The sequence below is a fragment of the Neolamprologus multifasciatus genome, chromosome 17 (assembly GCF_963576455.1).
Source record: "Neolamprologus multifasciatus chromosome 17, fNeoMul1.2, whole genome shotgun sequence".
Taxonomy (NCBI): Eukaryota; Metazoa; Chordata; class Actinopteri; order Cichliformes; family Cichlidae; genus Neolamprologus; species Neolamprologus multifasciatus.
In genome coordinates this window covers 2693232-2718095 of record NC_140455.1, presented here as the reverse complement: position 1 = coordinate 2718095, position 24864 = coordinate 2693232, and the positions used below count along the sequence as shown (strand labels likewise).

At 42.0% G+C, this 24864-nt stretch overlaps 2 protein-coding genes and 1 long non-coding RNA gene across 13 annotated transcripts in view; 2 read left to right on the top strand and 1 right to left on the bottom strand.

Moving 5' to 3' along the window:
* The window catches only part of dennd5b (DENN/MADD domain containing 5B), a 93863-nt gene extending 86004 nt beyond the window's left edge, over positions 1–7859 (top strand). For all 6 annotated transcript variants that reach the window (XM_085138799.1, XM_085138798.1, XM_085138797.1 and 3 more), the window contains 3 exons: positions 355–481; positions 799–973; positions 3280–7859. In XM_085138799.1, the coding sequence (XP_084994925.1) occupies positions 355–481; positions 799–973; positions 3280–3463 (486 nt within the window). In that variant the 3' untranslated portion in view covers positions 3464–7859. The remainder of the gene's footprint in view (positions 1–354; positions 482–798; positions 974–3279) is intronic.
* Positions 7860–11077: 3218 nt separating this feature from the next.
* On the bottom strand, positions 11078–23895 carry caprin2 (caprin family member 2). Of its 6 annotated transcripts, none has more exons than XM_085138631.1 (21): positions 23729–23892; positions 22964–23210; positions 22835–22897; positions 22663–22749; positions 21239–21477; positions 20901–20983; positions 20075–20188; positions 19408–19445; positions 19133–19315; positions 18684–18725; positions 18463–18591; positions 18266–18350; positions 16687–16736; positions 16488–16595; positions 16309–16410; positions 16085–16225; positions 15235–15376; positions 14982–15155; positions 14659–14720; positions 13088–13139; positions 11078–12202 (listed from the first exon to the last, which is right to left on the bottom strand). In XM_085138631.1, exons 2-21 carry the CDS (start codon positions 23195–23197, stop codon positions 11628–11630), a joined length of 2703 nt encoding a protein of 900 aa, XP_084994757.1. In that variant the 5' UTR covers positions 23198–23210; positions 23729–23892; the 3' UTR covers positions 11078–11627. The 6 variants fall into 6 exon arrangements, with proteins under 6 accessions (XP_084994757.1, XP_084994756.1, XP_084994760.1 ...); XM_085138630.1 differs by having other exon boundaries at positions 22964–23213; positions 23735–23892; XM_085138634.1 differs by having other exon boundaries at positions 15042–15155; positions 22964–23213; positions 23735–23892.
* Positions 12879–21649, top strand: LOC146498710 (uncharacterized). Its single transcript, XR_014870336.1, has 2 exons — positions 12879–13725; positions 14387–21649. It is a non-coding gene; the product is annotated as an uncharacterized LOC146498710 (long non-coding RNA).
* Positions 23896–24864: the final 969 nt, after the last annotated feature.

Genomic DNA, 24864 nt, shown 5'->3' with positions numbered 1-24864 from the left:
TTCTGAAACATCGGATATGTATCGGATTCAGTACCACATACGAAAGTGACCCAGATCGGATTTGTGCCGTTCACACTGTCACACCATGATCGGATATGGGTCACATAGGGTCAAAAAAGTCGGATTTGATGCGCTTTTGCCTGCAGTGTGAACGCAGCCTTAGATGATAGGGTGGAGTGCCGAGTTACCTGCCCACACAAGCAAGCTTCACTGTAGATCTGCCCATATAGAACTAACTAGCAGATATGTGTGTACTAAGTAACAAAGTAACAGTATCACTTGCCAAATGTCAAACTTCTTATATTGTATCAACATTTGCTTTTGTGCGTTGACGTGTTGATGTGTGTTGCACAGAGAGGCAGTCTGACTGTCCTGCTGTGCGGCGAGAATAGCTTGGTCGCAGCTCTGGAACAGTTCTTCCATCACGGCTTCAAATCTGCTCGGCTCTTCCAGAAGACGGTGTTTGTGTGGGACTTTGTGGGTGAGTGTGAAGAGACAGCACGCTCTACTGCTGACGAGGAAAACTGTTCAGTTTGGCCCACGGCAGAAAATCAAGGGCTAGTAAACTGTTACAGTGTGTACTGGTTTTACTGGATTAAAGAAAACCTTTTTATTCATGTGTCGTGGTTTTTATACGTGTTTGTGGAGGATTATACAACATTTACAATTATTTTTGTGTAATCTGGGCTTTCAAATGAATTTGTAACACAGCCTTCAGCCTAGTGTTCTCAGTTTGTTGAGCTGTTACACAACAGTGTAAACTGATGTGGTGTGTGATGCTCCTCTACAACCCTGCAGAGAAGGCTGTTGCCTACATGGAGTCAGCTGACCAGGTGGGAGACCTTCAGGAGACCACTGAGGCCATGAAGATGACCTGTCAGTCACTCTGTCATTACTTCAACGCGATCAACTCCACCTCCAGAAACATCGGCAAGGACGGAAAGTTCCAGTTGTTAGTCTGCCTCGGAGCCAGGTCAGTGTCGAGACAACGAGTTAATGTCAATTATGAAGCTGTGATGGAAGCTGTCCCTGCTCAGGTGTGGGCTCTAATAGCATCTCTTGATATGTGATTATTCGATCAGAAATGTGACATATTAAAAACATCACGATTGTGGTCAGAAGTTTTCATTTGTCTTGGATTTCCTCTAGAGCAGGGAGACAGGACAAAATAAATGCTCACTGTCGAGGCGAGTGCTGAGTGGCTGGCAGCAAATGCAGGACTCAGACGTCAAGAGTGAAACTCTAATAGCAGCTTTATTAAACTGGACTCAAGAACTAAATACTAAGAAACATGAACTAAGATTTAGTCAGGACCACAGACAGGAACCCACCAGCATGGTGAGGGTACGCCATGACACAAAGCAAAGAAAACACAGCCTTAAATACACACCGCCAAAATAAAACAGGAGGTATAACAAAGATGTGGGCTTGACACTGAGACAAATACACACTTAAATGATCAGGGATGGGAAACGGGAGGGAAACACAGCTGGGATTAATTAGCCATAACGAGACAAAGGAAGCAAAACTAGATACATTGACATGAGACAAGGGACCGCCAAAATAAAACGGGAGGTATAACAAAGATGTGGATTTGACACTGAGACAGAGAGACGTGGCTGACCGGGAAGACAGAGGGAACACGAGACAGCCTAATGACAGAAACCAAAGGACTGAAAATATAACACAGCAGAAGCAAAACCCACGAATTACAATAATTAAAGAATATAAAAGCACACAAAAACACTGAGTCACAGGCCACAGGTGACACTTGGCTTGTTTTCTTTTTGTTCTTTGTTTCTCTTCACTGTGGAAGAGAGGCAAAAATTAATGATAATTAAATGCAAAGTGGTGAATAAATACATGGTGAGTGAAGAAGAAAGGCACAATGTATCATGGGAAGCCCCCAGGAGCCTAGTGCAGCATAATTAAAGAAGGGTCACCTGATACGGCCCCAACTACAACCTTCATGAGAAAGGAAAGTTTTAATCTAAGTAGAAAACCAGTTTTTCTCCTGAATCCAAACTGAAAGCTGACGGTTCTGCCTCTCATTCTACTTTTAATGCCCTAGGAACTAAAAGTAATCCCACAGTCTAAGCGCAAAGTGCTCTTTTGAGATGATACAGTACTTTGAGCCAGGGAGCCGATCCTCTTCATTGGGCATAGATCCTAGAAGGAACCTTCAGTGGATTCTGCACATTCCCAGTCACCAGAGCCTTCAGTGGGTGCTGCACAGTCTGAACATGAGCAGCCAGAAGCTGAGCCGGAGGGTCCCATGTTGTCTGAGCCAGATGCTTTCAAAACTAGCAGATTGTTGTGCTTCACCATCAGTTGGTTTAAATTCAGCTACCAGCTCGGCTTTCCCTCAGCCGTTAGTCTCCTGGCCTTTCTCCTTGTCTTCGGCCTCCCAAGCATTGCTGGCCTCCATATGGCCTCGGCCGTAGCTGCTGCTTCCCTGCCTTGCCTCACCATCGCCGGCCAAGTCATCTCTGGTAGTCCACCGTCTTCATTGCTGGGCTCCTGTTCTGTCTTCTTATGGACAGCCTGCTCTCAAGACTCCTGAGGGTTTCATTTGTTCTCCAGAGGGCTTCAACTTGTCTTCTTCTGGCCTCTTTTCCAAGTCTCTGTCTTCATCATCTGTTGAGCCTCCGGATATTCCACCTGTCATGCTTCATCTCAAGTCCAGACCCAGTAATCCACCTGTCTTATCTTTTTAGTCCTGCTGAAAATCTGCAGTCTCACCACTGATTAACATTTAAGTTGATTTAACTCTTACTACGTTTAACTGACACAGACTGCTTACTTATCATATTGTTTATAGCATAAACACACACATTTACTATTTGTTAATAACACTACACATATTAAATTGTCTGTCTCATTGTTACAGTTAATAAAAATAAAGCTAAAACTACTGTCGGTATGCAGAAAAACATTGTTCACTGAAATTAAAATTAAACTGGACTCTTGAATAAGACTAAACCAAATCATATTGTGCGTTCAACCAAAACTAAACTAAACAATAATTCGGAGTTGAGTCTGTCAGTGTGGTCAGGATTGTCACCCAGCAATGGGAGGCTTTGTGTAGCAACTCAAACTGTTCAGTTGTGTTTATATAGCAACAGTCACCTCGAGGCGCTTTATCTTGTGACATAATGCTACAATAATGAATAAAAATAATCAAACCAAACTGAAACTAACATTTTTTAAAAACTAAATTGAATTAAAAATTGAAATTTAAAATGTGATAAACAGAAGTTTTAATAATTTGCCCCACAGAGACCGCCTGCTGCCCCAGTGGCTCCCCCTGCTCGTGGAGTGTCCAGTGATCCTGCAGATGTATGAGGACACAGCAATGCTCAGAGACCCCTCCACTCTCAATACCCTTATAAGCGTCCTTGAGACACTGCACGACTTCTCCATCACACTGGAAGCCTCACTGGTCAAAGGCATCAACCTTTAGCTCCACAGGACTCTGGTTCATTTTCTGTCTTCAGTTCACTCTGTCCGTCTAACTGTTAGCTCCTTGGCCTTGTGATTAGATGGACGATGAGGTTTGGAGGACATTAAATTGAAAGGACAATTTGGGAACCAAAGCAATAAGTTCCACATGTTCTCACGTTGCTTGATTCTTCATGGGAGACGTTAAAATTTGTGGGTGACCCATGAGCTTGGATGCAGTATTTCCACTCTTCCTGTGAATTTCAAAGACTATTTAAACAAAAGGTCAGACCAAGGATCTGTAGTTTTTTACCTGATGAACTAATACTGTTCATCACAGAGCTCAAGTTTCTGCAGACATATCAGCTTTTAGAAGCACTTCCTGCCTTCCATGTATCCTTTGTTATTTCAGTACACTTGGAAAATGACTGTTTGGCTTCCTGCTCACATGAAACTCAAGCTGTAGGTCAAAAATCTGTTCCAAAAAGACTTTTGCAAAGCAGTTATTCACTGTCATGTTTGAGGGAACTACTTTTTATATTCCCAAAAACTGTTCATCTGGGTGATCGTGGCTCAAGAGTTGGGAGTTCGCCTTGTAATCGGAAGGTTGCCGGTTCGAGCCCCGGCTTGGACAGTCTCGGTCGTTGTGTCCTTGGGTAAGACGCTTCACCCGTTGCCTACTGGTGGTGGTCAGAGGGCCCGGTGGCGCCAGTGTCCGGCAGCCTCGCCTCTGTCAGTGCGCCCCAGGGCAGCTGTGGCTACAATGTAGCTGCCATCACCAGTGTGTGAATGGGTGGATGACTGGATGTAAAGCGCTTTGGGGTCCTTAGGGACTAATAAAGCGCTATATAAATACAGGACATTTACCATTTACGTAGCGGTGGCCAAGCGTACGACTGAAGAAGTCACTTGGATGAGTGACAAAACGTCCAGATGAACAGAATCCACTTTCTGGGATTTCCTGACCTTGATGATTGAGCATGAAAATACTTTCTATATTGTTTTTGCTTTAAGGTCTTTTCCAGGCTGCAGGATTGTCGTTGCTGATATGAATCACAGCATCTTTCTGCCTTATTGATTCTCTCAGTGTACTGAAATATGGCTGCTTGGAAGAAAAACAAAAAATTGAGTGCATGCTGAAATGACAGCATAGAAACACAACTGTAGCAGCAGACATGTAACAGCTGTGTGTAGCATAGCCCCCTTCAGTTGGTACGAGTAGATGCATTATCTTACCTGTAACTGTTGGTTATAGTACCATCAACCTGACTGTTGTTAGCGTGAGCAACGATGCTTTTGTGCACGGAAAGAATACGATGCCATGAAGAGACTGAGGGATCACTGACACAACGACAGACTCAGTTTTAAGAGTTTAACCTGCGGCTAACAGTCCTACCTACATTATACATCTATGTCTCACTTCACAGATGTGCACATGTAAGATCAGGTTTTAAGGCTGTGTGCCTTACAAACTCGTTTACACCATCTGCCTACACACAAATTTAGGATTTCTCGACAGTTTCAACAACTAAATAACAGCTAAACTGTAACATACAGGCTCATCTAAGAATGAAAAGTGAATTTCAGCTGTTCCTCATGGTTGTTATCCAGTCATCTCAGGCTACGTCCACACGTACCCGGGTATTTTTGAAAACGCAGATTTTTCTATGCGTTTGCATCTTTCGTCCACACGTAAACGGCGTTTTCAGTCACTGAAAACGGAGATTTTTAAAAACTCCGGCCAGGGTGGAGATTTTTAAAAACTCAGTTTTTGCATTTACGTGTGGACGAGAAAAACGGAGAAAACGCAGAAAACGCAGCGTCAAAGGTGTGCACATTTTTTGACGTCACACTGTGCGCCACGTTATTGTTTCGGTGAATTTCTACAACACTGTTACTGTTAATTGTTCTCTCTGCAGTGTTTAAATGCTTACATATACACACACAGTTACTGTCCCTCCACACATATGACTCGGTTCTGCTTCTATGCCCCAGCTTTGTTTACTTTTTCCCACCGAGGCTTCTAGACTTCTGATTGGCCAACATTTCTACACGGTTAGGAATATAGCGCCACCTGCTGCTTTGGCATGTTCCTAGCAGCGTTTTCCTTCATTTCTGCCTTTACGTGTGGACAGGATTATTTTTTTAAAACGAAAACAGAAAATCTCAGTTTTCAAAAATATCCGTGTACGTGTGGATGTAGCCTTATTAAAGTCGACGTGTTCTTCTCATTTCCAGCTCTGTATCTTTATTCTGAGGGTTACTAATAGCATTTAAAAAAGAAAATGTTTTAATTGTCTTATGTTTGCCCTTCTGTGTAGAGCCTTTGCTACATCTAGTGTGTGAAATGAGCCTTTTGACTCCTGTAATTTAATTGGGCATAAGCTCTATGGAGCCACACAAGTGCAGCCCTCAGTATTTCGTACCTGTGCTGCGCCTGAAGCAGATAACTGTATAATGAAATCTGCAACAAGCTGATGTCAGCTCGTTGTGAAAGTATGAGTAGCCTGAAGCCTGGACTCTTTTCAAACATATAACAATATGAAGCTTATTCAGAAAGAGTTGAAAACACATATTTGATTTGGCAGATTTTTGACTGGATGCTCTTCCTGATGCACTCCAAGGGATTTATGCCTTTTCCTTGAAACCAGCGCGTGTGGGCCAAAGGTGTGAACTCCTACACTATGGAGATACTTAACACATTAACAATATACGACAGAAATTAATTCAAGTATAACTTTAATGAATTAAAGTCCAGTTATTAAACTTTTCCACAAAACAACAAAACGGTTCTTTCAAAAACAATAAGTTCAGCTTTTTACTGCATTCATATCATACATCAGGAATAAGCTGAAATTTTAGAAAGTCTACTTCACAAAATGACGTTACTATAAACAAGACTGAATGTAATAGCACCCATTTGTCACCAATTAGCATAGGAAGCGAGAAGTAGCAGGTTTATGGTCTTAACAACCTTCATGCTTGTGTATGTGTCATGATTCCCGTAAAGTCCCACTTCAGCCAGTCACAGGTTACGTTTTTAGTCCCTGTGTAACAGCCCCAGCAGCACTGGCTGTTTATACGCTGTTTAAAATCTAGATTTTATTTTTTGTAATAAAGCAAACTAGCCATTTGTCCCTTCTTCCAGTATTTATGCTCAAAGCTAAATGTTCTTTAATTGTTAAAAGGGGTTTTTATGTAAACTGCAGACTTGGAAAAATGGATGAATTTCACAATTAGAATTGTTAACCTTGTTTTCTGTGGTCCATAAATGTGTCACGCCATATTTGTGTTTCACCCCCTCTAAATTTATGTAAATATGTTTGGCAGCAGAGAGTAAAATGTTTGGAAACGTGTATCTTGGGCAGATCTTTGAACTTTTGCAGCATTAGCAGTTTTGTGTTGCCTCTTGCTAAATGGATACTTTCTGGTGTACATATTGTCAACGCATGCTGTCATTTAAGCCTCAGCTGTATCCATGTGGCACTCGAATGGATTACAAATAGCAGCGGAGTTTATCTGCTTTGTTACGACAAAATGTGGACACGGTTGCATTTCTGCTGTTTCCAGAACGGAGTATGTGATGGGCAACACATCCTGCCTTCCTGTGTTTTTAATTTATATTGACTTTGACTGGCTGACAGCAGCACTGGTGTTTTACAGTGGACAAACCTGTGGAGTCGATGCGTCCTATGCACCTTTAAAGTAACCACTATATCTCCTTCATGTGACCCTGGTGATTAACCCGTGGGACTATTGACAGCTCCAAAGCACAGACATGGATTCCTCCACCTCTTCCTGGACGTCTTTATGTACGGACTATTTTTCTGGCAGCACCAGAAACGACGTGTGGACGACCATCCACCCTAGTAGTCACACTTCATGCCAGCGTTGGGACTGACTGCTCTCTACTGATATTTATTGTTCCTCAATAAAACACCGAAGTCTAAGATGTGTGTGACATGTATAATTTTGAAATATAATAATATTATAAAATTAAATATATTTCATGCCAGGAAGTCACCACTTTTAGACTCAGTTGCTTGCTAATCTTGAGCAAAGTTTTAGTAGAGGTTACACTGCCTGTTGCTTATTTTGTTTTGCATGTGTATTGCTTATTGGATAAATAAAGTATTTATCTCATGTCAGTCAAAAATGTTGCTACAAATACTCTTTGTAACAGCTGAAATTATAATCTTGTTATCCTGTTGTAACTAATGAATTTAATTAGTTTCACAGATAGTTATATAACACATGCAGGGCTTTACCTGCTTGCAAGAGAGAGACTCATTAGAGATCATGTTTAAAAATTCAAATTCAAATTTTATTTGTCACATACACAGTCATACACAGTACGATATGCAGTGAAATGCTTGGACAACTGCTCGTGACCTAAAGAAAAAAGAAAAGGCTATGAATAAGATAGGAAATAAATATGAAAATTAAAAAGGGTAAATTTAACTGGGAAGGAATAAAATATAAAAATGAAAGTTAAAAATAAAATAACTGTACAACAAAATACACAGTATAGAAATATATAAGAATGTATGAAGAAATATAAATATATATATGCAATAACAGCAGCTGTACAGGTATTACATGGAGATGAAGAAATAGAAGATTTTTAGGCCAAAGTGCAATAAACTCAGAGTTCTCAGAATTTAAAAGTAGCAAGTTATGGATGCCTGTAGTTTAACTAGTTGATTTGTGTCATCTGGATGTGTGTATCACCTCCATAGAAAAAAACATATTCAATTCAATTTTATTTATATAGCGCCAAATCACAACAAAAGTCGCCTCAAGGCGCTTCATAGATACAGAGAAAAACCCAACAATCATATGACCCCCTATGAGCAGCACTTTGGCGACAGTGGGAAGGAAAAACTCCGGGGCGGGGCCATCTGCTGCGACCGGTTGGGGTGAGAGAAGGAAGACAGGATAAAAGACATGCTGTGGAAGAGAGACAGAGGTTAATAACAGATATGATTCAATACAGAGAGGTCTGTTAACACATAGTGAGTGAAGAAGAAAAACTCAATGCATCATGGGAATCCCCCGGCAACCTACGTCTATTGCAGCATAACTAAGGGAGGATTCAGGGTCACCTGGTCCAGCCCTAACTATATGCTTTAGCAAAAAGGAAAGTTTGAAGCCTAATCTTAAAAGTAGAGATAGTGTCTGTCTCCCAAATCCAAACTGGAAGCTGGTTCCACAGAAGAGGGGCCTGAAAACTGAAGGCTCTGCCTCCCATTCTACTTTTAAATACTCTAGGAACAGCAAGTAGGCCTGCAGAGCGAGAGCAAAGTGCTCTAATAGGGTGATATGGTACTACAAGGTCATTCAGATAAGATGGGGCCTGATTATTTAAGACCTTGTATGTGAGGAGCAGGATTTTGAATTCTGGATTTAGCAGGAAGCCAAAACAGGAGAAATCTGCTCTCTCTTTCTAGTCCCTGTCAGGACTCTTGCTGCAGCATTTTGGATTAGCTGAAGGCTTTTCAGTGAGTTTTTAGTTCCTGATAATAATGAATTGCAGTCGTCCAGCCTGGAAGTAATAAATGCATGAACTAGTTTTTCAGTGTCACTCTGAGACAGGATGTTTTGATTTTTAGAGATGTTGCACAAATGGAAGAATGCAGTCTTACATATTTGTTTAATATGTGCGTTGAAGGACATATCCTGGTCAAAAATGACTCCAAGGTTCCTCACAGTGTTACTGGAGGCCAAGGTAATGCCATCCAGAGTAAGAATCTGGTTAGATACCATATTTCTAAGCTTTTCAGGGCCGAGTACAATGACCTCAGTTTTATCTGAGTTAAGAAGCAGAAAGTTAGTGGCCATCCAAGTCTTTATGTCTTTAAGACATTCCTGCAGTTTAACTAATTGGTGTGTGTTATCTGGCTTCATGGACAGATAGAGCTGGGTGTCATCTGCATAGCAGTGAAAATGTATGCTATGTCTTCTAATGATGCTGCCTAGGGGAAGCATGTATAATGTAAACAGAATTGGTCCTAGCACTGAACCCTGTGGAACTCCATAATTAACCTCAGTGTGTGAAGAGGACTCTCCATTTACATGCACAAATTGGAGTCTATTAGATAGATATGATACAAACCACTGCAGTGCAGTACCTGTAATACCTACAGCATGTTCTAATCGCTCTAATAGGATATTATGGTCAACAGTATCGAATGCTGCACTAAGGTCAAGAAGGACAAGCACAGAGATGAGTCCACTGTCAGAGGCCATAAGAAGATCATTTGTAACCTTCAATAAAGCTGTTTCTGTGCTGTGATGAACTCTGAAACCTGACTGAAACTCTTCAAATAAACCATTCCTCTGCAGATGATCTGTTAGCTGTTTGACAACTACTCTTTCAAGGATTTTTGATATGAAAGGAAGGTTGGAGATTGGCCTATAATTAGCTAAGACTGCTGGGTCTAGAGATGGCTTTTTGAGTAAAGGTTTAACTGCAGCCACCTTGAAGGCCTGTGGTACATAGCTGATTATTAGAGATAGGTTGATCATATATAAGATCGAAGAATTAATTAATGGCAGGACTTCTTTGAGCAGTTTTGTAAGAATGGGGTCTAAAAGACACGTTGATGGTTTGGAGGAAGTAATTATTGAAGTTAACTCAGAAAGATCGATTGGAGAAAAAGAGTAACTTAACATCAATGGTACTAAAAGTAGCTGTAGATAATATTACATCTGTGGGATGATTATTGGTAATTTTTTCTCTAAAAAAAAAAAAATGTTATTTGTGAAGAAGTTCATGGAGTCATTACTAGTTAACGTTAAAGGGATGGTTGGCTCAACAGAGCTCTGACTGTTTGTCAGCCTGGCTACAGTGCTGAAGAGAAACCTGGGGTTGTTCTTATTTTCTTCAGTGACGAATAGTAAGCTGTTCTGGCTTTGCGGAGGCCTTTCTTATAAAGCAACAAACTATTTCTCCAGGCTAAATGATGATCCTCTAAATTTGTGACACGCCATTTCCTCTCCAGATTACGAGTCATCTGCTTTAGGCTTCGAGTTTGGGAATTATACCACGGGGTCAGGTACTTCTGATTAGAGACCTTAGTTTTCACAGGAGCTACTGTATCCAGAGTCTGTCCCCATTACCAAATCGATTATACTGGATGATGCTTCTGGCTGCACAATGTTGACTCCTCAGACTCATTCAAGTAAAATACTAATTTAGCCGACTGGTTTGGGAAGTGTACTTCACGTGGAGCCCTATATCACCACCTGTTTGAGAGGACATCTTTGATAAGCAATGAAGATCAGTTCTGTGGATTCTGGAGCCGGACACACAGGCTTAATAAGCATCAAGGTTACAACCACTCACCAGTGGTTTTATGTTTAATAAGGCACTTAATACTCATGTTTGGAATGGTTCTGTACTGGAGTAGGGCTTTTAAAGCAACTGGACTTTTTGAAGTTTGGTGAAGACATTTCACCTCATCCAGGAGGCTTCTTCAGCTCTGAACTGGAGAACCGATGCTTGATTTGCCAGAGGTACGAATAACTGTCTCTTAAACAAACCTGCTTAAGTAATGTAACCTAAGAGTTTGTTTTTTAAACTTAAACAGATAAAACACAAACCACTACACTTCACTGCTCATCTTTTATTTCATCAACAGACCTCTTTTATACTTTCACAGTAGACTTAGTGCTATAATTTTGCCTTTAGTGTTTGACACCACACCCACCACCAAGAACAATCCTTTCCTCAGTAAGAATGAATGGATAGGAGCACAGCATCAAGCAAAGTGCTGCAAATACAGTTTGTCAATTCACCTGATATGTTGAACTAAATGAATGACTTGAGGTTAACATCTGGTCAATGCAAACATTCATTGAACAAAAAGGCACAAAATGATTCCATTCCTGCAGCTGCCGCTTTACAGCAGATGGTGTAACTGTATCAGTCAACATGGTCGTTCATCACAATTGTTATTTTGGGGAGAAGGTGGTCTGATTGGTTTGTCAATTGGTAACAGACCCCATTTGAAAACAGGCAAGTTGTGCAAGTGGTCAAAGTGTATAATCTATACTCTCACCCATGTTGTGAACAAGTCTTATGCACTAGCATGCAGCCTGACCACTATACTCAAACGTCACCGTTCAATGCAAAGCAAACAGTCCACACACTGGAAGAAGAGTCCCAGCAGGCTGACTGCTACTCAATCCTGGTACAGCAGAAACCCAGAGAAGGTGCTGTACTTCCAAGTGCTGCCATAGATGGCTCCACGATGCAACCTGAGCCACACCTGGTCTCCTTGGAAAAGCGGCAAAATGGCGTGGTTGCTGGCCGTTTCATGGTCTGGGGCTCCATCGTTGGCGTATGCCGACACCATCACCTCCTCGTTGCGCATGAGGTTAATGTAGAGTGGCACATTGATGGCAAGCTTCAGGATGTGGAAGATAAAGACATAGGTTCCATTCACAGGGCAGGTAAAGCGGCCAATGTGGGTATCGTACATCTCCCCTAGGTTGCTGTGGAGCTGGTCGAATACAATCGGCTGGTCGAGATTTCCCGGAGCGAAGTTGGCAGTGCGAGAGGCAGTGAAGGCCACTCGCAGAGGCTGGGAGAGTGGGTAGAGCTGCATAGGCAGCAAGGCGGTGTGGTGGTGTCCATGTGGAGTGAGTGGGACCTCCACAGTGGAGACAGACAGGGAATCCCCGTGACCCGAGTCCACAATTGTGAACGCTCCCTCCCTGTCGGGGCTGCTCACCTGAGAAGAATCACTCCAGGCTGCTGTGGAGTTGAAACGACACAGAATGCCATGTTGATTATTTTTAACTGCAGGAAGACAACATATCAAATCCCAAATTTGAGAATTTTGCTGTGGAAATATGTTGGTGACACCAAACTTCAAATAAAAAAATGCCAGGCATTCATTACAACAAGCAAGATGAGCAGCGCTCAACTATCCAAACCTAAAAATGGAAATCAATTAGAATAGATGTGAAGAGAGGGACTGCCCTCCCGTCCACACGTAAAAGCCAAAAACGAAGGAAAGCACTGCTAGGAACATGCCAAAGCAGCAGGTGGCGCTATATTCCTATCCGTGTAGAAATGTTGGCCAATCAGAAGTCAGCCTGGGTGGGAAAGAGTAAACAAAGATGGCACATAGAAGTAGAACTGAGTCCTATGTGTGGAGGGACAGTAACTGTGTGTGTATATGTAAGCATTTAAACACTGCAGAGAGTACAATTAACAGTAATGGTATTTTGTGCAAGTCCACCATTGTAGAAATTCATTTCACCAAAACAATAACGTGGCGCACAGTGTGATGTCAAAAAAAATGCGCACACCTTTGACGCTGCGTTTTCTCAGTTTTTCTCATCCACACGTAAATGCAAAAATGGAGTTTTCAAAAATCTCCGTTATCAGTGACTGAAAACGCCATTTACGTGTGGACAAAAGGTGCAAACGCATAGAAAAAAAATAAAAAATACCCGGGTACGTGTGGACGTAGCCTGGAACTCATGTCACCTGTTTGCATCCATGAGTGAGCTGCACTGCTGCCACTACTGGGCTGAGACTCCAGGTTTGTTTGTCAACTTCAAACAAATTCAGGTATGAAAATGGAAAAAGGAAGTGGAAGCTGTAGCAGAAAAGACAATCATTGGTTCCTACCACTGTTGTTATGTCTCCCTGCTCGCCTGTAGTTGTGCTGGTACCCCGAGTCCTGAGAAAAAAGGCCACAGAAGCACAACAGTGACTCACGCAGACACAAAAAGGACAACCGTGGATAATCAGCATGATGTCGTCCATGTGTACGTCGGTTTTTAACAGCTGTGACATAGTCACACATGTTAAAATGACCATTAGAAAATACTTTTACACAGAAGGAAACAAGGGCAGATGATGAGCTTGGTATAAAATCTAAGTTGAAAAATAAAAATTCTGTAAGATGGAAAATTTTGCATCTTCGTTCAAGTTGCAGAGTCATCTCTGTGAGATCTCTTTTCATGGAATGGGCCTCTATACTTCCTGCTTTGAATCTAAATTGTCTGACACAAACTGGAATTTTATATTTTGTTATTACCTTTAAAAGATGATTTTATATAAAAGTCAGGGATTGTTCAAAGCTTTTGGTGAGCGCTGATGATCCTTTGTTATGGCAATCAACACAGTCAACATATCCCACAACTGTTTGCGATTTTGCAGCCTACTTTGTATGAGCAAATACACTTCTACACACCGCTGCTGATGATCTACTTGATTATGAATTTTAAAGCTGCAAACTTCCTCAAAACAGATTGTGCTTACAGGTGCTTATAGGGTGATATGTAGTACCATATCACCCTATAAGAGCACTTCACTCTCGCTCTGCAGGCCTACTTGTTGTTCCTAGAGTATTTAAAAGTAGAATGGGAGGCAGAGCCTTCAGTTTTCAGGCCCCTCTTCTGTGGAACCAGCTTCCAGTTTGGATTCAGGAGACAGACACTATCTCTACTTTTAAGATTAGGCTTAAAACCTTCCTTTTTGCTAAAGCATATAGTTAGGGCTGGACCAGGTGACCCTGAATCCTCCCTTAGTTATGCTGCAATAGACGTAGGCTGCCGGGGGAATCCCATGATGCATTGAGTTTTTCCTTTCCAGTCACCTTTCTCACTCACTATGTGTTAACAGACCTCTCTGCATTGAATCATATCTGTTATTAACCTCTGTCTCTCTTCCACAGCATGTCTTTTATCCTGTCTTCCTTCTCTCACCCCAACCAATCAAAGCAGATGGCCCCGCCCCTCCCTGAGCCTGGTTCTGCCGGAGGTTTCTTCCTGTTAAAAGGGAGTTTTTCCTTCCCACTGTCGCCAAAGTGCTGCTCATAGGGGGTCATATGATTGTTGGGTTTTTCTCTGTATCTATGAAGCGCCTTGAGGCGACTTTTGTTGTGATTTGGTGCTATATAAATAAAATTGAATTGAATTACAGAAAAACTGCCCCCCCCCCCCCCCCCCATATAGAAACAAAACGTGTTCCCTTTCCACATGAACAGACTAGTATGAAAATTGCAGGACTGTTGAAGTTGTGCTTTTACTTAGTGAGCAGCTTCACTTCTGTAAATAAATTGATTTGCTTGTTAAGTAGATTTCCCATCCTTTGCTTGGGTCATTTAATGAAATGACTTTTTGGTTTATGGCCGTATTTAATCCATCATTAGTGCTGGGATTATAAAACATATGTTAAAAGACAGGTCGACTTACTCTAGCTGCATAGAGGAGGGGACCAGAGTCCCTGAGATGAGTTGGAGACATGTAGGATCCTCCTGTAATCAGAAACTAGTTTAAGAAAACCTCAGTTTAAATGGAGCCAGTTCGCAAAGATGCTTGATGAGAAGGTCATAACCCCACAATATTAAGGAAAACTTCACACATAAAAAACACTCTGTGGTTGTAGGGAAGAAGAACTCCCTTTTAACAGGACGAGCCCTTCTGCACAGCCACAGCTTGGGGTGGGGTGAGGAAACGCACAACAAAAAATAAAAAATAAAATACCACAACAACAACAAAAAAAACAAGACCAATACCTCGTTGCCACCCAGAGGAGCGAAAGGTTTGAGCCAGTGCCTTGCCACCACGTGCCATACCTCTCACAGAGCCTCTGGTGTAGTATGATTGGCTGGGTCGATTCACACCACCCGACTGGCTTGGAGACGCAAAGATCTGTCCACCATTACCCACCGAGTAATCCGACTGGTACACTAGAGAAAATGCATCTCAGATGATGTCGACCGGTCTAGCAGTGAGGACACAAAGCCAAGAATGCAAAACTCCACATACCTGGCTGTGCCTCCTCCTCTGAGAGGGCAAACTCAGGTGGTGTCTGGGTGCTGGCAGTGGTGTATCTGGGCTCAGTGAAAACAGAATCTGGTTTGTAGTTCACCTCCCCCGTCTGAGTTAAGGAGGTGTTTACTTTAAAGACCTACAGAAAGCAGAAAATGGACACAAAACTGAAGGTCCCGTTTAGATTTAGATTGAAGTTAGATCGTGTCCAGATGCAAGTAAAGCGCTTTTCATTTTTGGATAAATTTCGCTGTGATTTTTTCTGTTTTGAACCAAACAAACAAAAACACAACCAACAAGAACCTTGAGCTGGTTTTTTGGAAATCACAAAACAGACATTGAGAAAATGTATGCTAATGAGCTCGTTTAGCATTCATACATCCATAAGCTGTATGGGTGTTTAATAGTTAGTACCACAAACTATTAAAATATTAGAATCTTACTTTCCAGAACGGAACCACAAAAATATTTTAGATGAAATGTCAAGTTTAAATATGATGGTTCTCAAAAGTTACCCATCTTAAGACTTCCACCAACTTTAAGTTTGTGAACACCCAGAGACTACAGCTGGAACAGCGACACATGTTCAGACACCCAGTAAAATGGAGATATAAAACCCACTAACAACCTTTGACCCCTTTGCTGAAGCCACAAGACCTTTAATCAGAATCTCTCATCCTGAGCTGCACCATGTCTGAGAAGTCTCAGCTCCATTTCTTGCATACAGTGAGATCTTATCTCACCTCATTTCTTTTTATATGAACACCATCTCAGAGGAGCTACAGCCCTGCACTTTGACTTTATCCACCAATGATCACAGTCGAAATGATACTTTGATGAAACTTACTGACTGGATGTTCTGAAACTGTGCAGAGGTCAGAGATCGCCTGGTGGGCGGTGTAGAGAAAGTCTGTCCCTGAGGGGGGGTGGAAGTGCAGGACGTTACCCCATTACAGGGCGACTGCTTCCCTGAATCTGTTACTGGTGTCTGGGAAGGTTAAAAGAAACAAAATTAAGTATTCTGGCAACACTTCACAGAAGAAGTTCTCTCCGATGGCTAAACTCATCTACCATAGGACAGCTCTTCTCCTCCAGATTGCTGGAGACAGTCGACTCGCGGCGAAACAGTGGCGGTGAAGGAAAAATCTCTTTCTCAGCCAACTGGAGAGACTCCTAGATTGACAAGAAAGCTTAAGAGAGGCACACAGAATGCAGAGTATAACTTTCTATTGAAACGAACGGCTCCTTACATGAGGCAGGGCCTTTGGGGAAAGTTCTATGTCACATGTCTCCAGGCTCGGATTTCCATTGGTCAGACTGACTCTGCGCTCCATGAGCCTGGTGGGCAGTGGAGTGGACTGAATATAGGAAAGGTGGATACGTCACAACTAAAAACAGTTCTCATTTTTAGTCACACCTGCTTTGTTAAAAAGGGAAAGAGCTCCTTACATGCATCGCTTTGGGTAGGACGTCAATTGGGCTTCTCAAACCTGCTTTAGCTGTTTAGGTGAGATGGAAACAAAACAAAAAATATTAGGAAATTTATTCCAAAAATCTGAGCAATATTTCTTTTGTATGACTAAAAGACCGAAAAACTGCTAAAAACACAACACAAATCACATTTGCATATACTGCTAGTACATTTATAGGCCACACCCAGGCCTGCAAGCGCTTCCTGAATATTACGTTTAGAATAGATTTAAATGTCTTTTAGTGTATTTCATCGTTCTGTCTTAATCCTACATCTCCCTGTAGCGGCTCAACCCCCTCATAGGAGCATTGCCACGCTAAATGGTGAACACATTTTTATTGAGTACTCAAATGGCTTTTTAATCACACCACCAACTGGATGGGGGGAATTTGAGGTTCAGCATCGAGCCCTAGGATAGACGTGGAGACTAGATGAGCTGCGAAGTCAAACCACTGATCCAAGCAGAATGCAACCCGCTATGCCCCCTGAGCCACAGCCTGTACACCTGGTGAGGTCCAGCACACTCGAAAAGCCTCCCTTCAGTGACGTTTCCAGCACCAGTAAAGTTCATCCATCTCATCATGTAGTCATCCTGTGTACTGACTACATGAATTCTGGTGTAGTAATCGACTCTCAGTGAGTTGATTACTACACCGGCTCCTCCAGATCATCAGCCACCGAGATTCTTCCCATCCAGGTTTGCTTCTTTCAATTTAGATTCGTTGTTTTATTTTTTTAAATTTAAACAAAACTATATTTGATCTTTTGTGCACAATCTAGATCAGGTTGGTGTAATTATACACGACTAAGATGACTCCATCCTAACCACCATCTAGTCAACATTCTGCCCTCTAAAACAAAAGGTTCAGATCCATCAGGTGCAAAACCAACAGACTAAAGAACAGCTTCTACCTGTGGGCTGTGAGAACCATAAATGCAAAGTGAGCAGACCTCTCTCATACAATCACTTTGCCGCTGCTATTCATTCCAGTCCCTGTGCAATATTCCAGCAGATGTGCAACTTCCACCCCTATCCTTCGTGACCAAAGCCCCCACAATACTTCCTGGAAGACAAACCTCGTGTAGTGTTCTTATATTTTCTCTTTACTTTTGTGGTCTTGCTACCTTATTTCGCTGTGCAAGCAACCCTACGATGACAATAAAAGTTCTAATTTTTCTCTTTAAGTCCTTCCAAATTGATCTTTAATAGTTCTCATGATGCAATATAATCACTGTTGCATTAGCAACTTTACAATGATCCCAAACACACGGCCAATGCAGCAAAAACATACCTTTACCATTAAAGAGTACTTTGGTTGGATCTCTTAGTTTTAGAGTTCAAAGCTGTGCTGGTCAGTGCTTGTTGGTGGCACCTTCGCCTAGATAAGGACAAAAGGACCTCCTGCCATTGAACTTTGATAAGCTTCTTTTAAAAAGGTAAGGCCCACCTGTGCAGTCTTGCTTTCATCTACGTCATTTTAATTGTTGCATTTTATATGATAAAGCACTTTGTGACACCTGAGAATTACAGATCTTGTTAATTTTTTCTCAATTTACCCAGAATAGAGGGAGATCCAGAAGGCTGTCTCTTCAGTCTGAGCTGGTCATTTGTCGGCGAGCTCTCACCATCTAGGAGAGAGTCCTGAACAGGACAGCATTAAAAACAAACAGAGCAATAAACCTTCAGTCACTGGCAAAGCTGAAAAACCCACTATACAATAGTACCACACAGAAATGTGCAAACCAAAGCCCACCTGCATAAAACTGAAGGAGCCATGGATCTTTGTCATGAGCTCCTCGAGGTGTTGTTTTCTCAGGATGGGATCTTTAGGTAAGGCAGACGCAGACCTGAAAACTTCCACAGGCATATCCATGGCAACTACCTGTCAGGAATTACAAGGGGCTCATTTGTACACCTAAATATATTTACAGAGCATCATATGAGTGTCTGGTGAAGATCAACTGTTCAACTCACCAACTTTGAATTTTGCTCTTGTTTGGCCTTCTTCTCTTTCCTCTGGGAAGAACATGATTTGAATCACCTGAGCTTTTGAGCCAATGCTGGCAGATTTAAGATCAACTGACTACTTTCAATAAGTGCGCTCACCCCAGAGAGTTACAGTACATCTGCAGCCCTTATAATAGCGAGTCTTTGCTGTCCCCTCCCCCAAAGCAATGCAGTCACTGGAATGTTACCTTTGCTAAACTCCAGCATTAGTGTTTCGTTTTATTCGTATCTCTACCTGAGCTGTTGTTCACAGACAGCCTGTTCTTCACCATGAGAAGAGGAATGCATAAATCATGTTATACTTCTGTTCGATTCATTCTGATACTAATATAATGAATAGTCATCTTCAAGTCACCGAGTTTTACTCGTCATTGCAGACGACGACTGAAGAGCAAACATGTTTGACTATATTTTACCAGTTTGCAGTCTGCAGACTGCTTCCTTGTGGTGGAGGGAATGACTTTAGGTATTAAAGTGGCAGCTCCTCTCCATGGTTTGAGGACTGCAGTTTGCGGTGATGAAGGTTCCTCTGGGAGCTCCACATCCCAGCAGTCAGGAGGGTCCTGCTCCTTCTCACTCACATACAGTCTATTGAAAAACTGTCATACAACAAAGAGCAGTGGATTGGGAACAGTTTGTATATAAAGCATTGAAATGCAGTCGAAGGAAAGGGTGGGGGAGGGGACCTTACCTCCTTTGAAACTTCATTTGATTTTGACTTTAGTATGGCTGACAGGGCAAAGCAGAAAAAGAAATATGGAAGTCAACTTTTTCAGGAAAAGATGGCAGTTACAGAAATACATTTCATGTAGTGATGCCTTTTGAAGCTCAGCTGAAGCAGAAACAGGGTGGGAGTGGGATCACAACACTGTCAAAACTAACCTTGGAGCTGTGCAAGGGCCAGCTTCCCTCAGAACTGTTAAACAGGAGCCTGAGGTGGGACACCTGATGACAATAACTACACAAAAGGAACGTAGATGGCTGCAAGTCGCAGTCTAAACAAGCAAGAAATCAAAGCCTGGAGGTGCCTGAAATCTCTCACCTCCCTCTCTACGGTCTTATATTGCAGATCGACTCAAACTCATTTTTCAGCACATGAAGTTGTTCTTTGCCTGCTACACGTTCTGGTTGGAGTAATACTTCTAGCTTACAGAACACAACAAGGACCACCACGCGCATTTCCAAGACAGTACAGTTTGTGTTCCTGGACAGGAAACTCAGGAAGCACCAAAACACTAACCTGGTCAACCTGCTGGTAGGAAAGTACACAATAAAAACATAAAACACTGATCCTGTAACACATGCGAGGCGTTTCATGGCTGAAAAGTTGCTGTTGAAATGCAATTTTGGAAACTTACGAGTGCGGCTGGCTGAGCTCAGGACCAGCTCTGGAGTTTTGCTTGGAGGAGGTGGAAGACAACTGAAGTACTCGCAATTCAGCAGCCTGGTGAGCTCCTCTTTCAACTGTTTAACTGAAAAGGAAAAAGAAGGCAAGTAGTAAGGAAGATCTTAGTAAGGTAAATCTATACGCACGAAAACCAAGTGGCTAAAACCAGAATGAAAAAAATGTTGCAGTCAGTAAGTGTACGGTCTTATGGTCAAAGTAGTTCATTTTTATTTAGGTAATAACTCCTTGAACAGAAATATTGTGATGTAAGGCTTTTACACCAACACACCCTGTGCTACACTCTTGTACACACACACACACACCTCCAGATTACCATGTGACAAGCTTTAAAAGTAAACTGCGTACACTCAGTTTGACTCACTAGGAGGTAGACTGAGTGAGTGTCAATCCTGAGAGTCAAAGAAACTCATTTGCTTGGTTGTCATTCACACTCCGTGTCAATGCAGGTACTTCAAACAAATCATCCTACAACTCTTGGTCAAAACAGTCTTCAAACTATATCGAGATCCTTTCTTGGAGTGAAGTAATAAGTCTCATTGAATCAAGAACATCCATGTACACCCTGAAAGACTGAAATAAACACTGTGGATTAGAGAAAAAACAAAAAATCTCCAAACGCCTTCAACAGGCTCAGGTGGAGGTTTATGAATATTTTGCCGTTTTTCTTGCTGTTCTTTGAATTGTAGACATTGCTTTTTGCAGCTGGTTGTAGGTCTTTGTGTCCAATATGTTAGAATTACAGAAGCTCCAGAGATCTTTCCGGTTTTTGCACTTACACGAGGATCCAGCCACCGGCTTGTCTTTTCCCTCCAACAGGTCGATGTAGGCCAGAGCCGCCTGCTCCATTTGCTCTTGTAAACTACAGCAAACAGAAAAGATGTCAGCAGCTACATCCTGAAAGTCAAGCCACCCTGTGCCGGACTAACGAGAAAAGTTCTATGTCAACACTCAACTTCCACTCAAGGGCAGAAAACTTGGCTCAGAATTTGTGGCCTCCTGAAAATATTGTGACATGACCGATGAGAAGTGAAAGACTTGGGTCAGAAGTTCTAGTCATTTCAGTTGCTACGTCATCTTCAAAGGAGGAAGTTCACCATCTTACGGTCACTCTCACCTCAGTCTGTTATCTCTCTTGACTCCAAGCAAGGTGGTGAGCTGGCTCAGACTATGCAGCTGCTGGCCTGGAACGCATGGTGCCTGATTGTGGCCGGCCAACAGGTCTCTCCTGACGTGCTCCTTCTGCAGGCTAGCAAGGAGGTGCTGGACCTGCAGTACAGTGGCCAGACGTCGCCTCTCTTCCTCCACCTTAGCTACTTGCTCCTTCTTCATAGCTTTCCTCTGGGCCTTAATCAGCTGCAGGGGAAGATTAAAGGAGTTTTCAAATTCTATAGCAAGTTGTGAGACTTGTGACTAGACAACAGTTTAATTTATATAATGCATATGAAGTCATGAACGTGCATTTATTTACAGAGTACAGTTCAACTGCAGTTTTAGACCAGATCGACATCCAAACAAAAGGAAAGACGACTATAACAGATGAACTCTGGCAAGCTTTTCTCCGGAGGGTACACTCTTCTTCGATATGTGCCAGGCATGGGCTCCTTCAATTCAAGGTCCTACACCGATTACATATCTCCAAGGAAAAGTTAGCCAAGTTCTATCCAGGAGCTGACCCTCTGTGTAACAGATGTAAAGCAGAAACAGGTTCGCTCCTTCATAGCTTTTGGACATGCCCCAATCTTCATAACTATTGGGTGTCTATATTTAACACTCTGTCAGAGATGTTAAATATGATCCCTCTGCTCTAACGGCTATCTTTGGGGTGATACCTCAAGACATCACGTTGCCAAAATACTATTCGAATTCTATTGCCTTTGCTTCACTTATCGCAAGGTGCCTTATACTTTTAAGATGGAAGCAGGAAGCTCCTCCCACACATGAACAGTGGCTTGCAGAGCTCATGAGGTTTTTACATTTAGAAAAGATGAGATATACACTGGCAGGTTCAACCACCAAATTTCTTAAGGCATGGCAGCCATTCCTGATGTACATGGAAACATTTAAAATGACCACCTTATCATGACCAGATGCCATATCTCTATATCACTATCATAGTTAACTGTACACTGAATGTCCCTTAAACATTTTATTTTTATATTTGTTTTTTGTTGTTTTGTAGGGGTTTCTTTGGTTTGTTTGTTTGTTTGTTTTCCTTTTCTATTTCTGTTATCTTTTGGGGTATTGTAAATACTGAACAGCAAACTACTTTATGTTCAATGTTTTGTTATTAACCTGCTGCTGTGACTGAAAATAAAATTTATAAAAAAAACAAAACAAACAAAAAACAAAAGAAAAAGCACAGGTTACATTTCTAACTGGTGGGCAGCCCACAGCCCAAAAATATCATCGAGTTACCAGGTGTCATTTTGGATATGTTTATCTAATGCACCGGAGCCAAACACAGCACAAGCAACCTAATACCCCGGGCATAATAACGCCGAGCCAGGATATAAAGACAAAGCGACCAGACACATTTACATTCTGAGTCAAGCCATCCAGGGTTTTGTGGAGCTCTCGTGCAAAGTCCAAGTTGTGCAGCACCTCCTCATACTTTTCCACAGCCGCCTAAAATGGAAATCGAAAGCTCAAATCACCAGTGCAGGTTCTAGAGACACAGCTCATTTAAGACGTCACTACTAGCTGGACTCACCATTTGATCTTTGTTTAGAACCTCACCCTGCTTCAGTCTCTTCCTGTAGCCGAGCAGTTTCAGCTGCGGGGACGACACGCGTCACAAACAGCAGGCGCCCACTTTCACAGCACTCTGTCAGAAACTTACCTTCTTTTTCTCTAGGTTGCGAATTTTGTGTTTGAGGCAGATGAGGCCATCTTCTATGTAGGTTTCGTAGCCGTAGTAAGCAGTGGAGATTTCCATGTTGAGCTGCAGCGTGTTCAACCCAGCAGGTGAGCCCATCTTCAGGAGACCATCAGTGACCGAGTCCTCTTCTCTTCCTTTTGAGTTCTCAGGTGGAAAGGTGATATCCAGGGTAGGTGAAGGAGACAGCTGCACCATAGTGAGCTCCACACTGCTATGAAAAAACAAAACATCATCAAAGCTGGAGAGGAAAGATCCTGTTGTTGCTTGCGGTGTTTCAGTAAAAAGAGTGGCTGGGTGGACAGAAGAGTTTGGGCAGCCGCCAACCCCGTGACAATGCATTTATCCCCCACTGAACAGCCGGCTGTCCGTGGATGAATCATGAAAGGAGCAGAAAGCGCAACAACACGAACAACGTGCGCAAGAAGATGGTTTTATTTGAACTGAACAGTTGTTTAAAACGTCCACGTGATTCATTTTAGCCTCACTTGTTCTGCTGACTTGTCAGGGATTAATATCAGCAGAATGGGCTTTATTAAACATCATAATGAGGAATTACAGCGTTTGGCTCAAGGTTCCTCGTGCTGCAGTCAAATCCCGATTAAAAATCCACGCAAACTTTCCTGCAGATATCGCGTCAAAAGAGCAGACACTTAGCGGATCACAACTTTGCCTTCATATTGTCGTCATTTCAAATTGTATCACTACAGACGACGCAGCGTTTCAAACAAACACGCACCTGGTAACAATCTCACAGGAAGCGCCGCCGGACAGCTGCGAGCTCCAAACAATCCCCCTCTTTTCTAACGTGATGTTCAGCTGGCGGAGGCCACGCCGGTGTCGGCTCACACCTTTATATACTCAGCCGCTTTACACATGCCTGCTGGGGCCGAAAAAAATCAGCGACACCACATCCGGTTCTAGTACCTGTCGGTGACCAGACCGGAACATCATTATATCACTTTATAAGAATATTTCACAAGTGATTTGATGGATGGAATCGTTTTGTTTGTTTTGTTGTTGGTATAAATAATTCAATTGAATCATGAAATGAGTTCACACACTGTTCATGACACAGTTCTCTGTTTAAACCACAGACTGTATTTAAAAGATAGAAGTAGTCATCTCTGCATTTAGAAACATCACCTTTACCTTTTCAGTCAGGTGATTTGATTTATCTGTTTATTCATTTATGAGCAATAAGTGACCGTACAAGAGTGTGGGAGTGCAAGGTTATTAGTTATTAGTTAGCTGTCTCCAAAAACTATTTTTGTCACACATAGAAACATGCATCATGGCAACTTTTGGAACCAGCCTCAAGTGACACTGGAAGAACTGCAGTTTTTGTAACTTTCAACACAAATCTTTCTGCTCTGGAGGTTTGTGCTGTGTCTATCTCTAACATACATTTACAAAGCTGCACAAATGTCTGTCATGACTCTTGTTTATTCAGCTCCTCATATTTTTGTGTTTCTTTGTAAATGTAAATATTCAGAACTTCTTCAACATGCTGGAATGTATTTATTATTTATTAAACAAATTAATTATTGAATTGCATGATAAATATATTATATTATTATATTATTAATACTAATATTTATTTTCTTTCACATCTAATGTACAATGTTATTCATTTACGTGTTTAGTTATTTATGTATTAATTTTACTTACTTATTTGTGCTGTTTCTCCACATGTGTGGATTTTCTTTGAGAGACTGAAATTATAGATACAAACGGTGTGTAACTGTGTGCTCATTTAAATGAGCATAACGGCAGGAAAAGGGAATAATCGTGGGTTATAGGAACTTCCCATTCCTTGCAGAAATATTGCATTTTGGAGTCACGTATTCACACTCCAGCCCAGC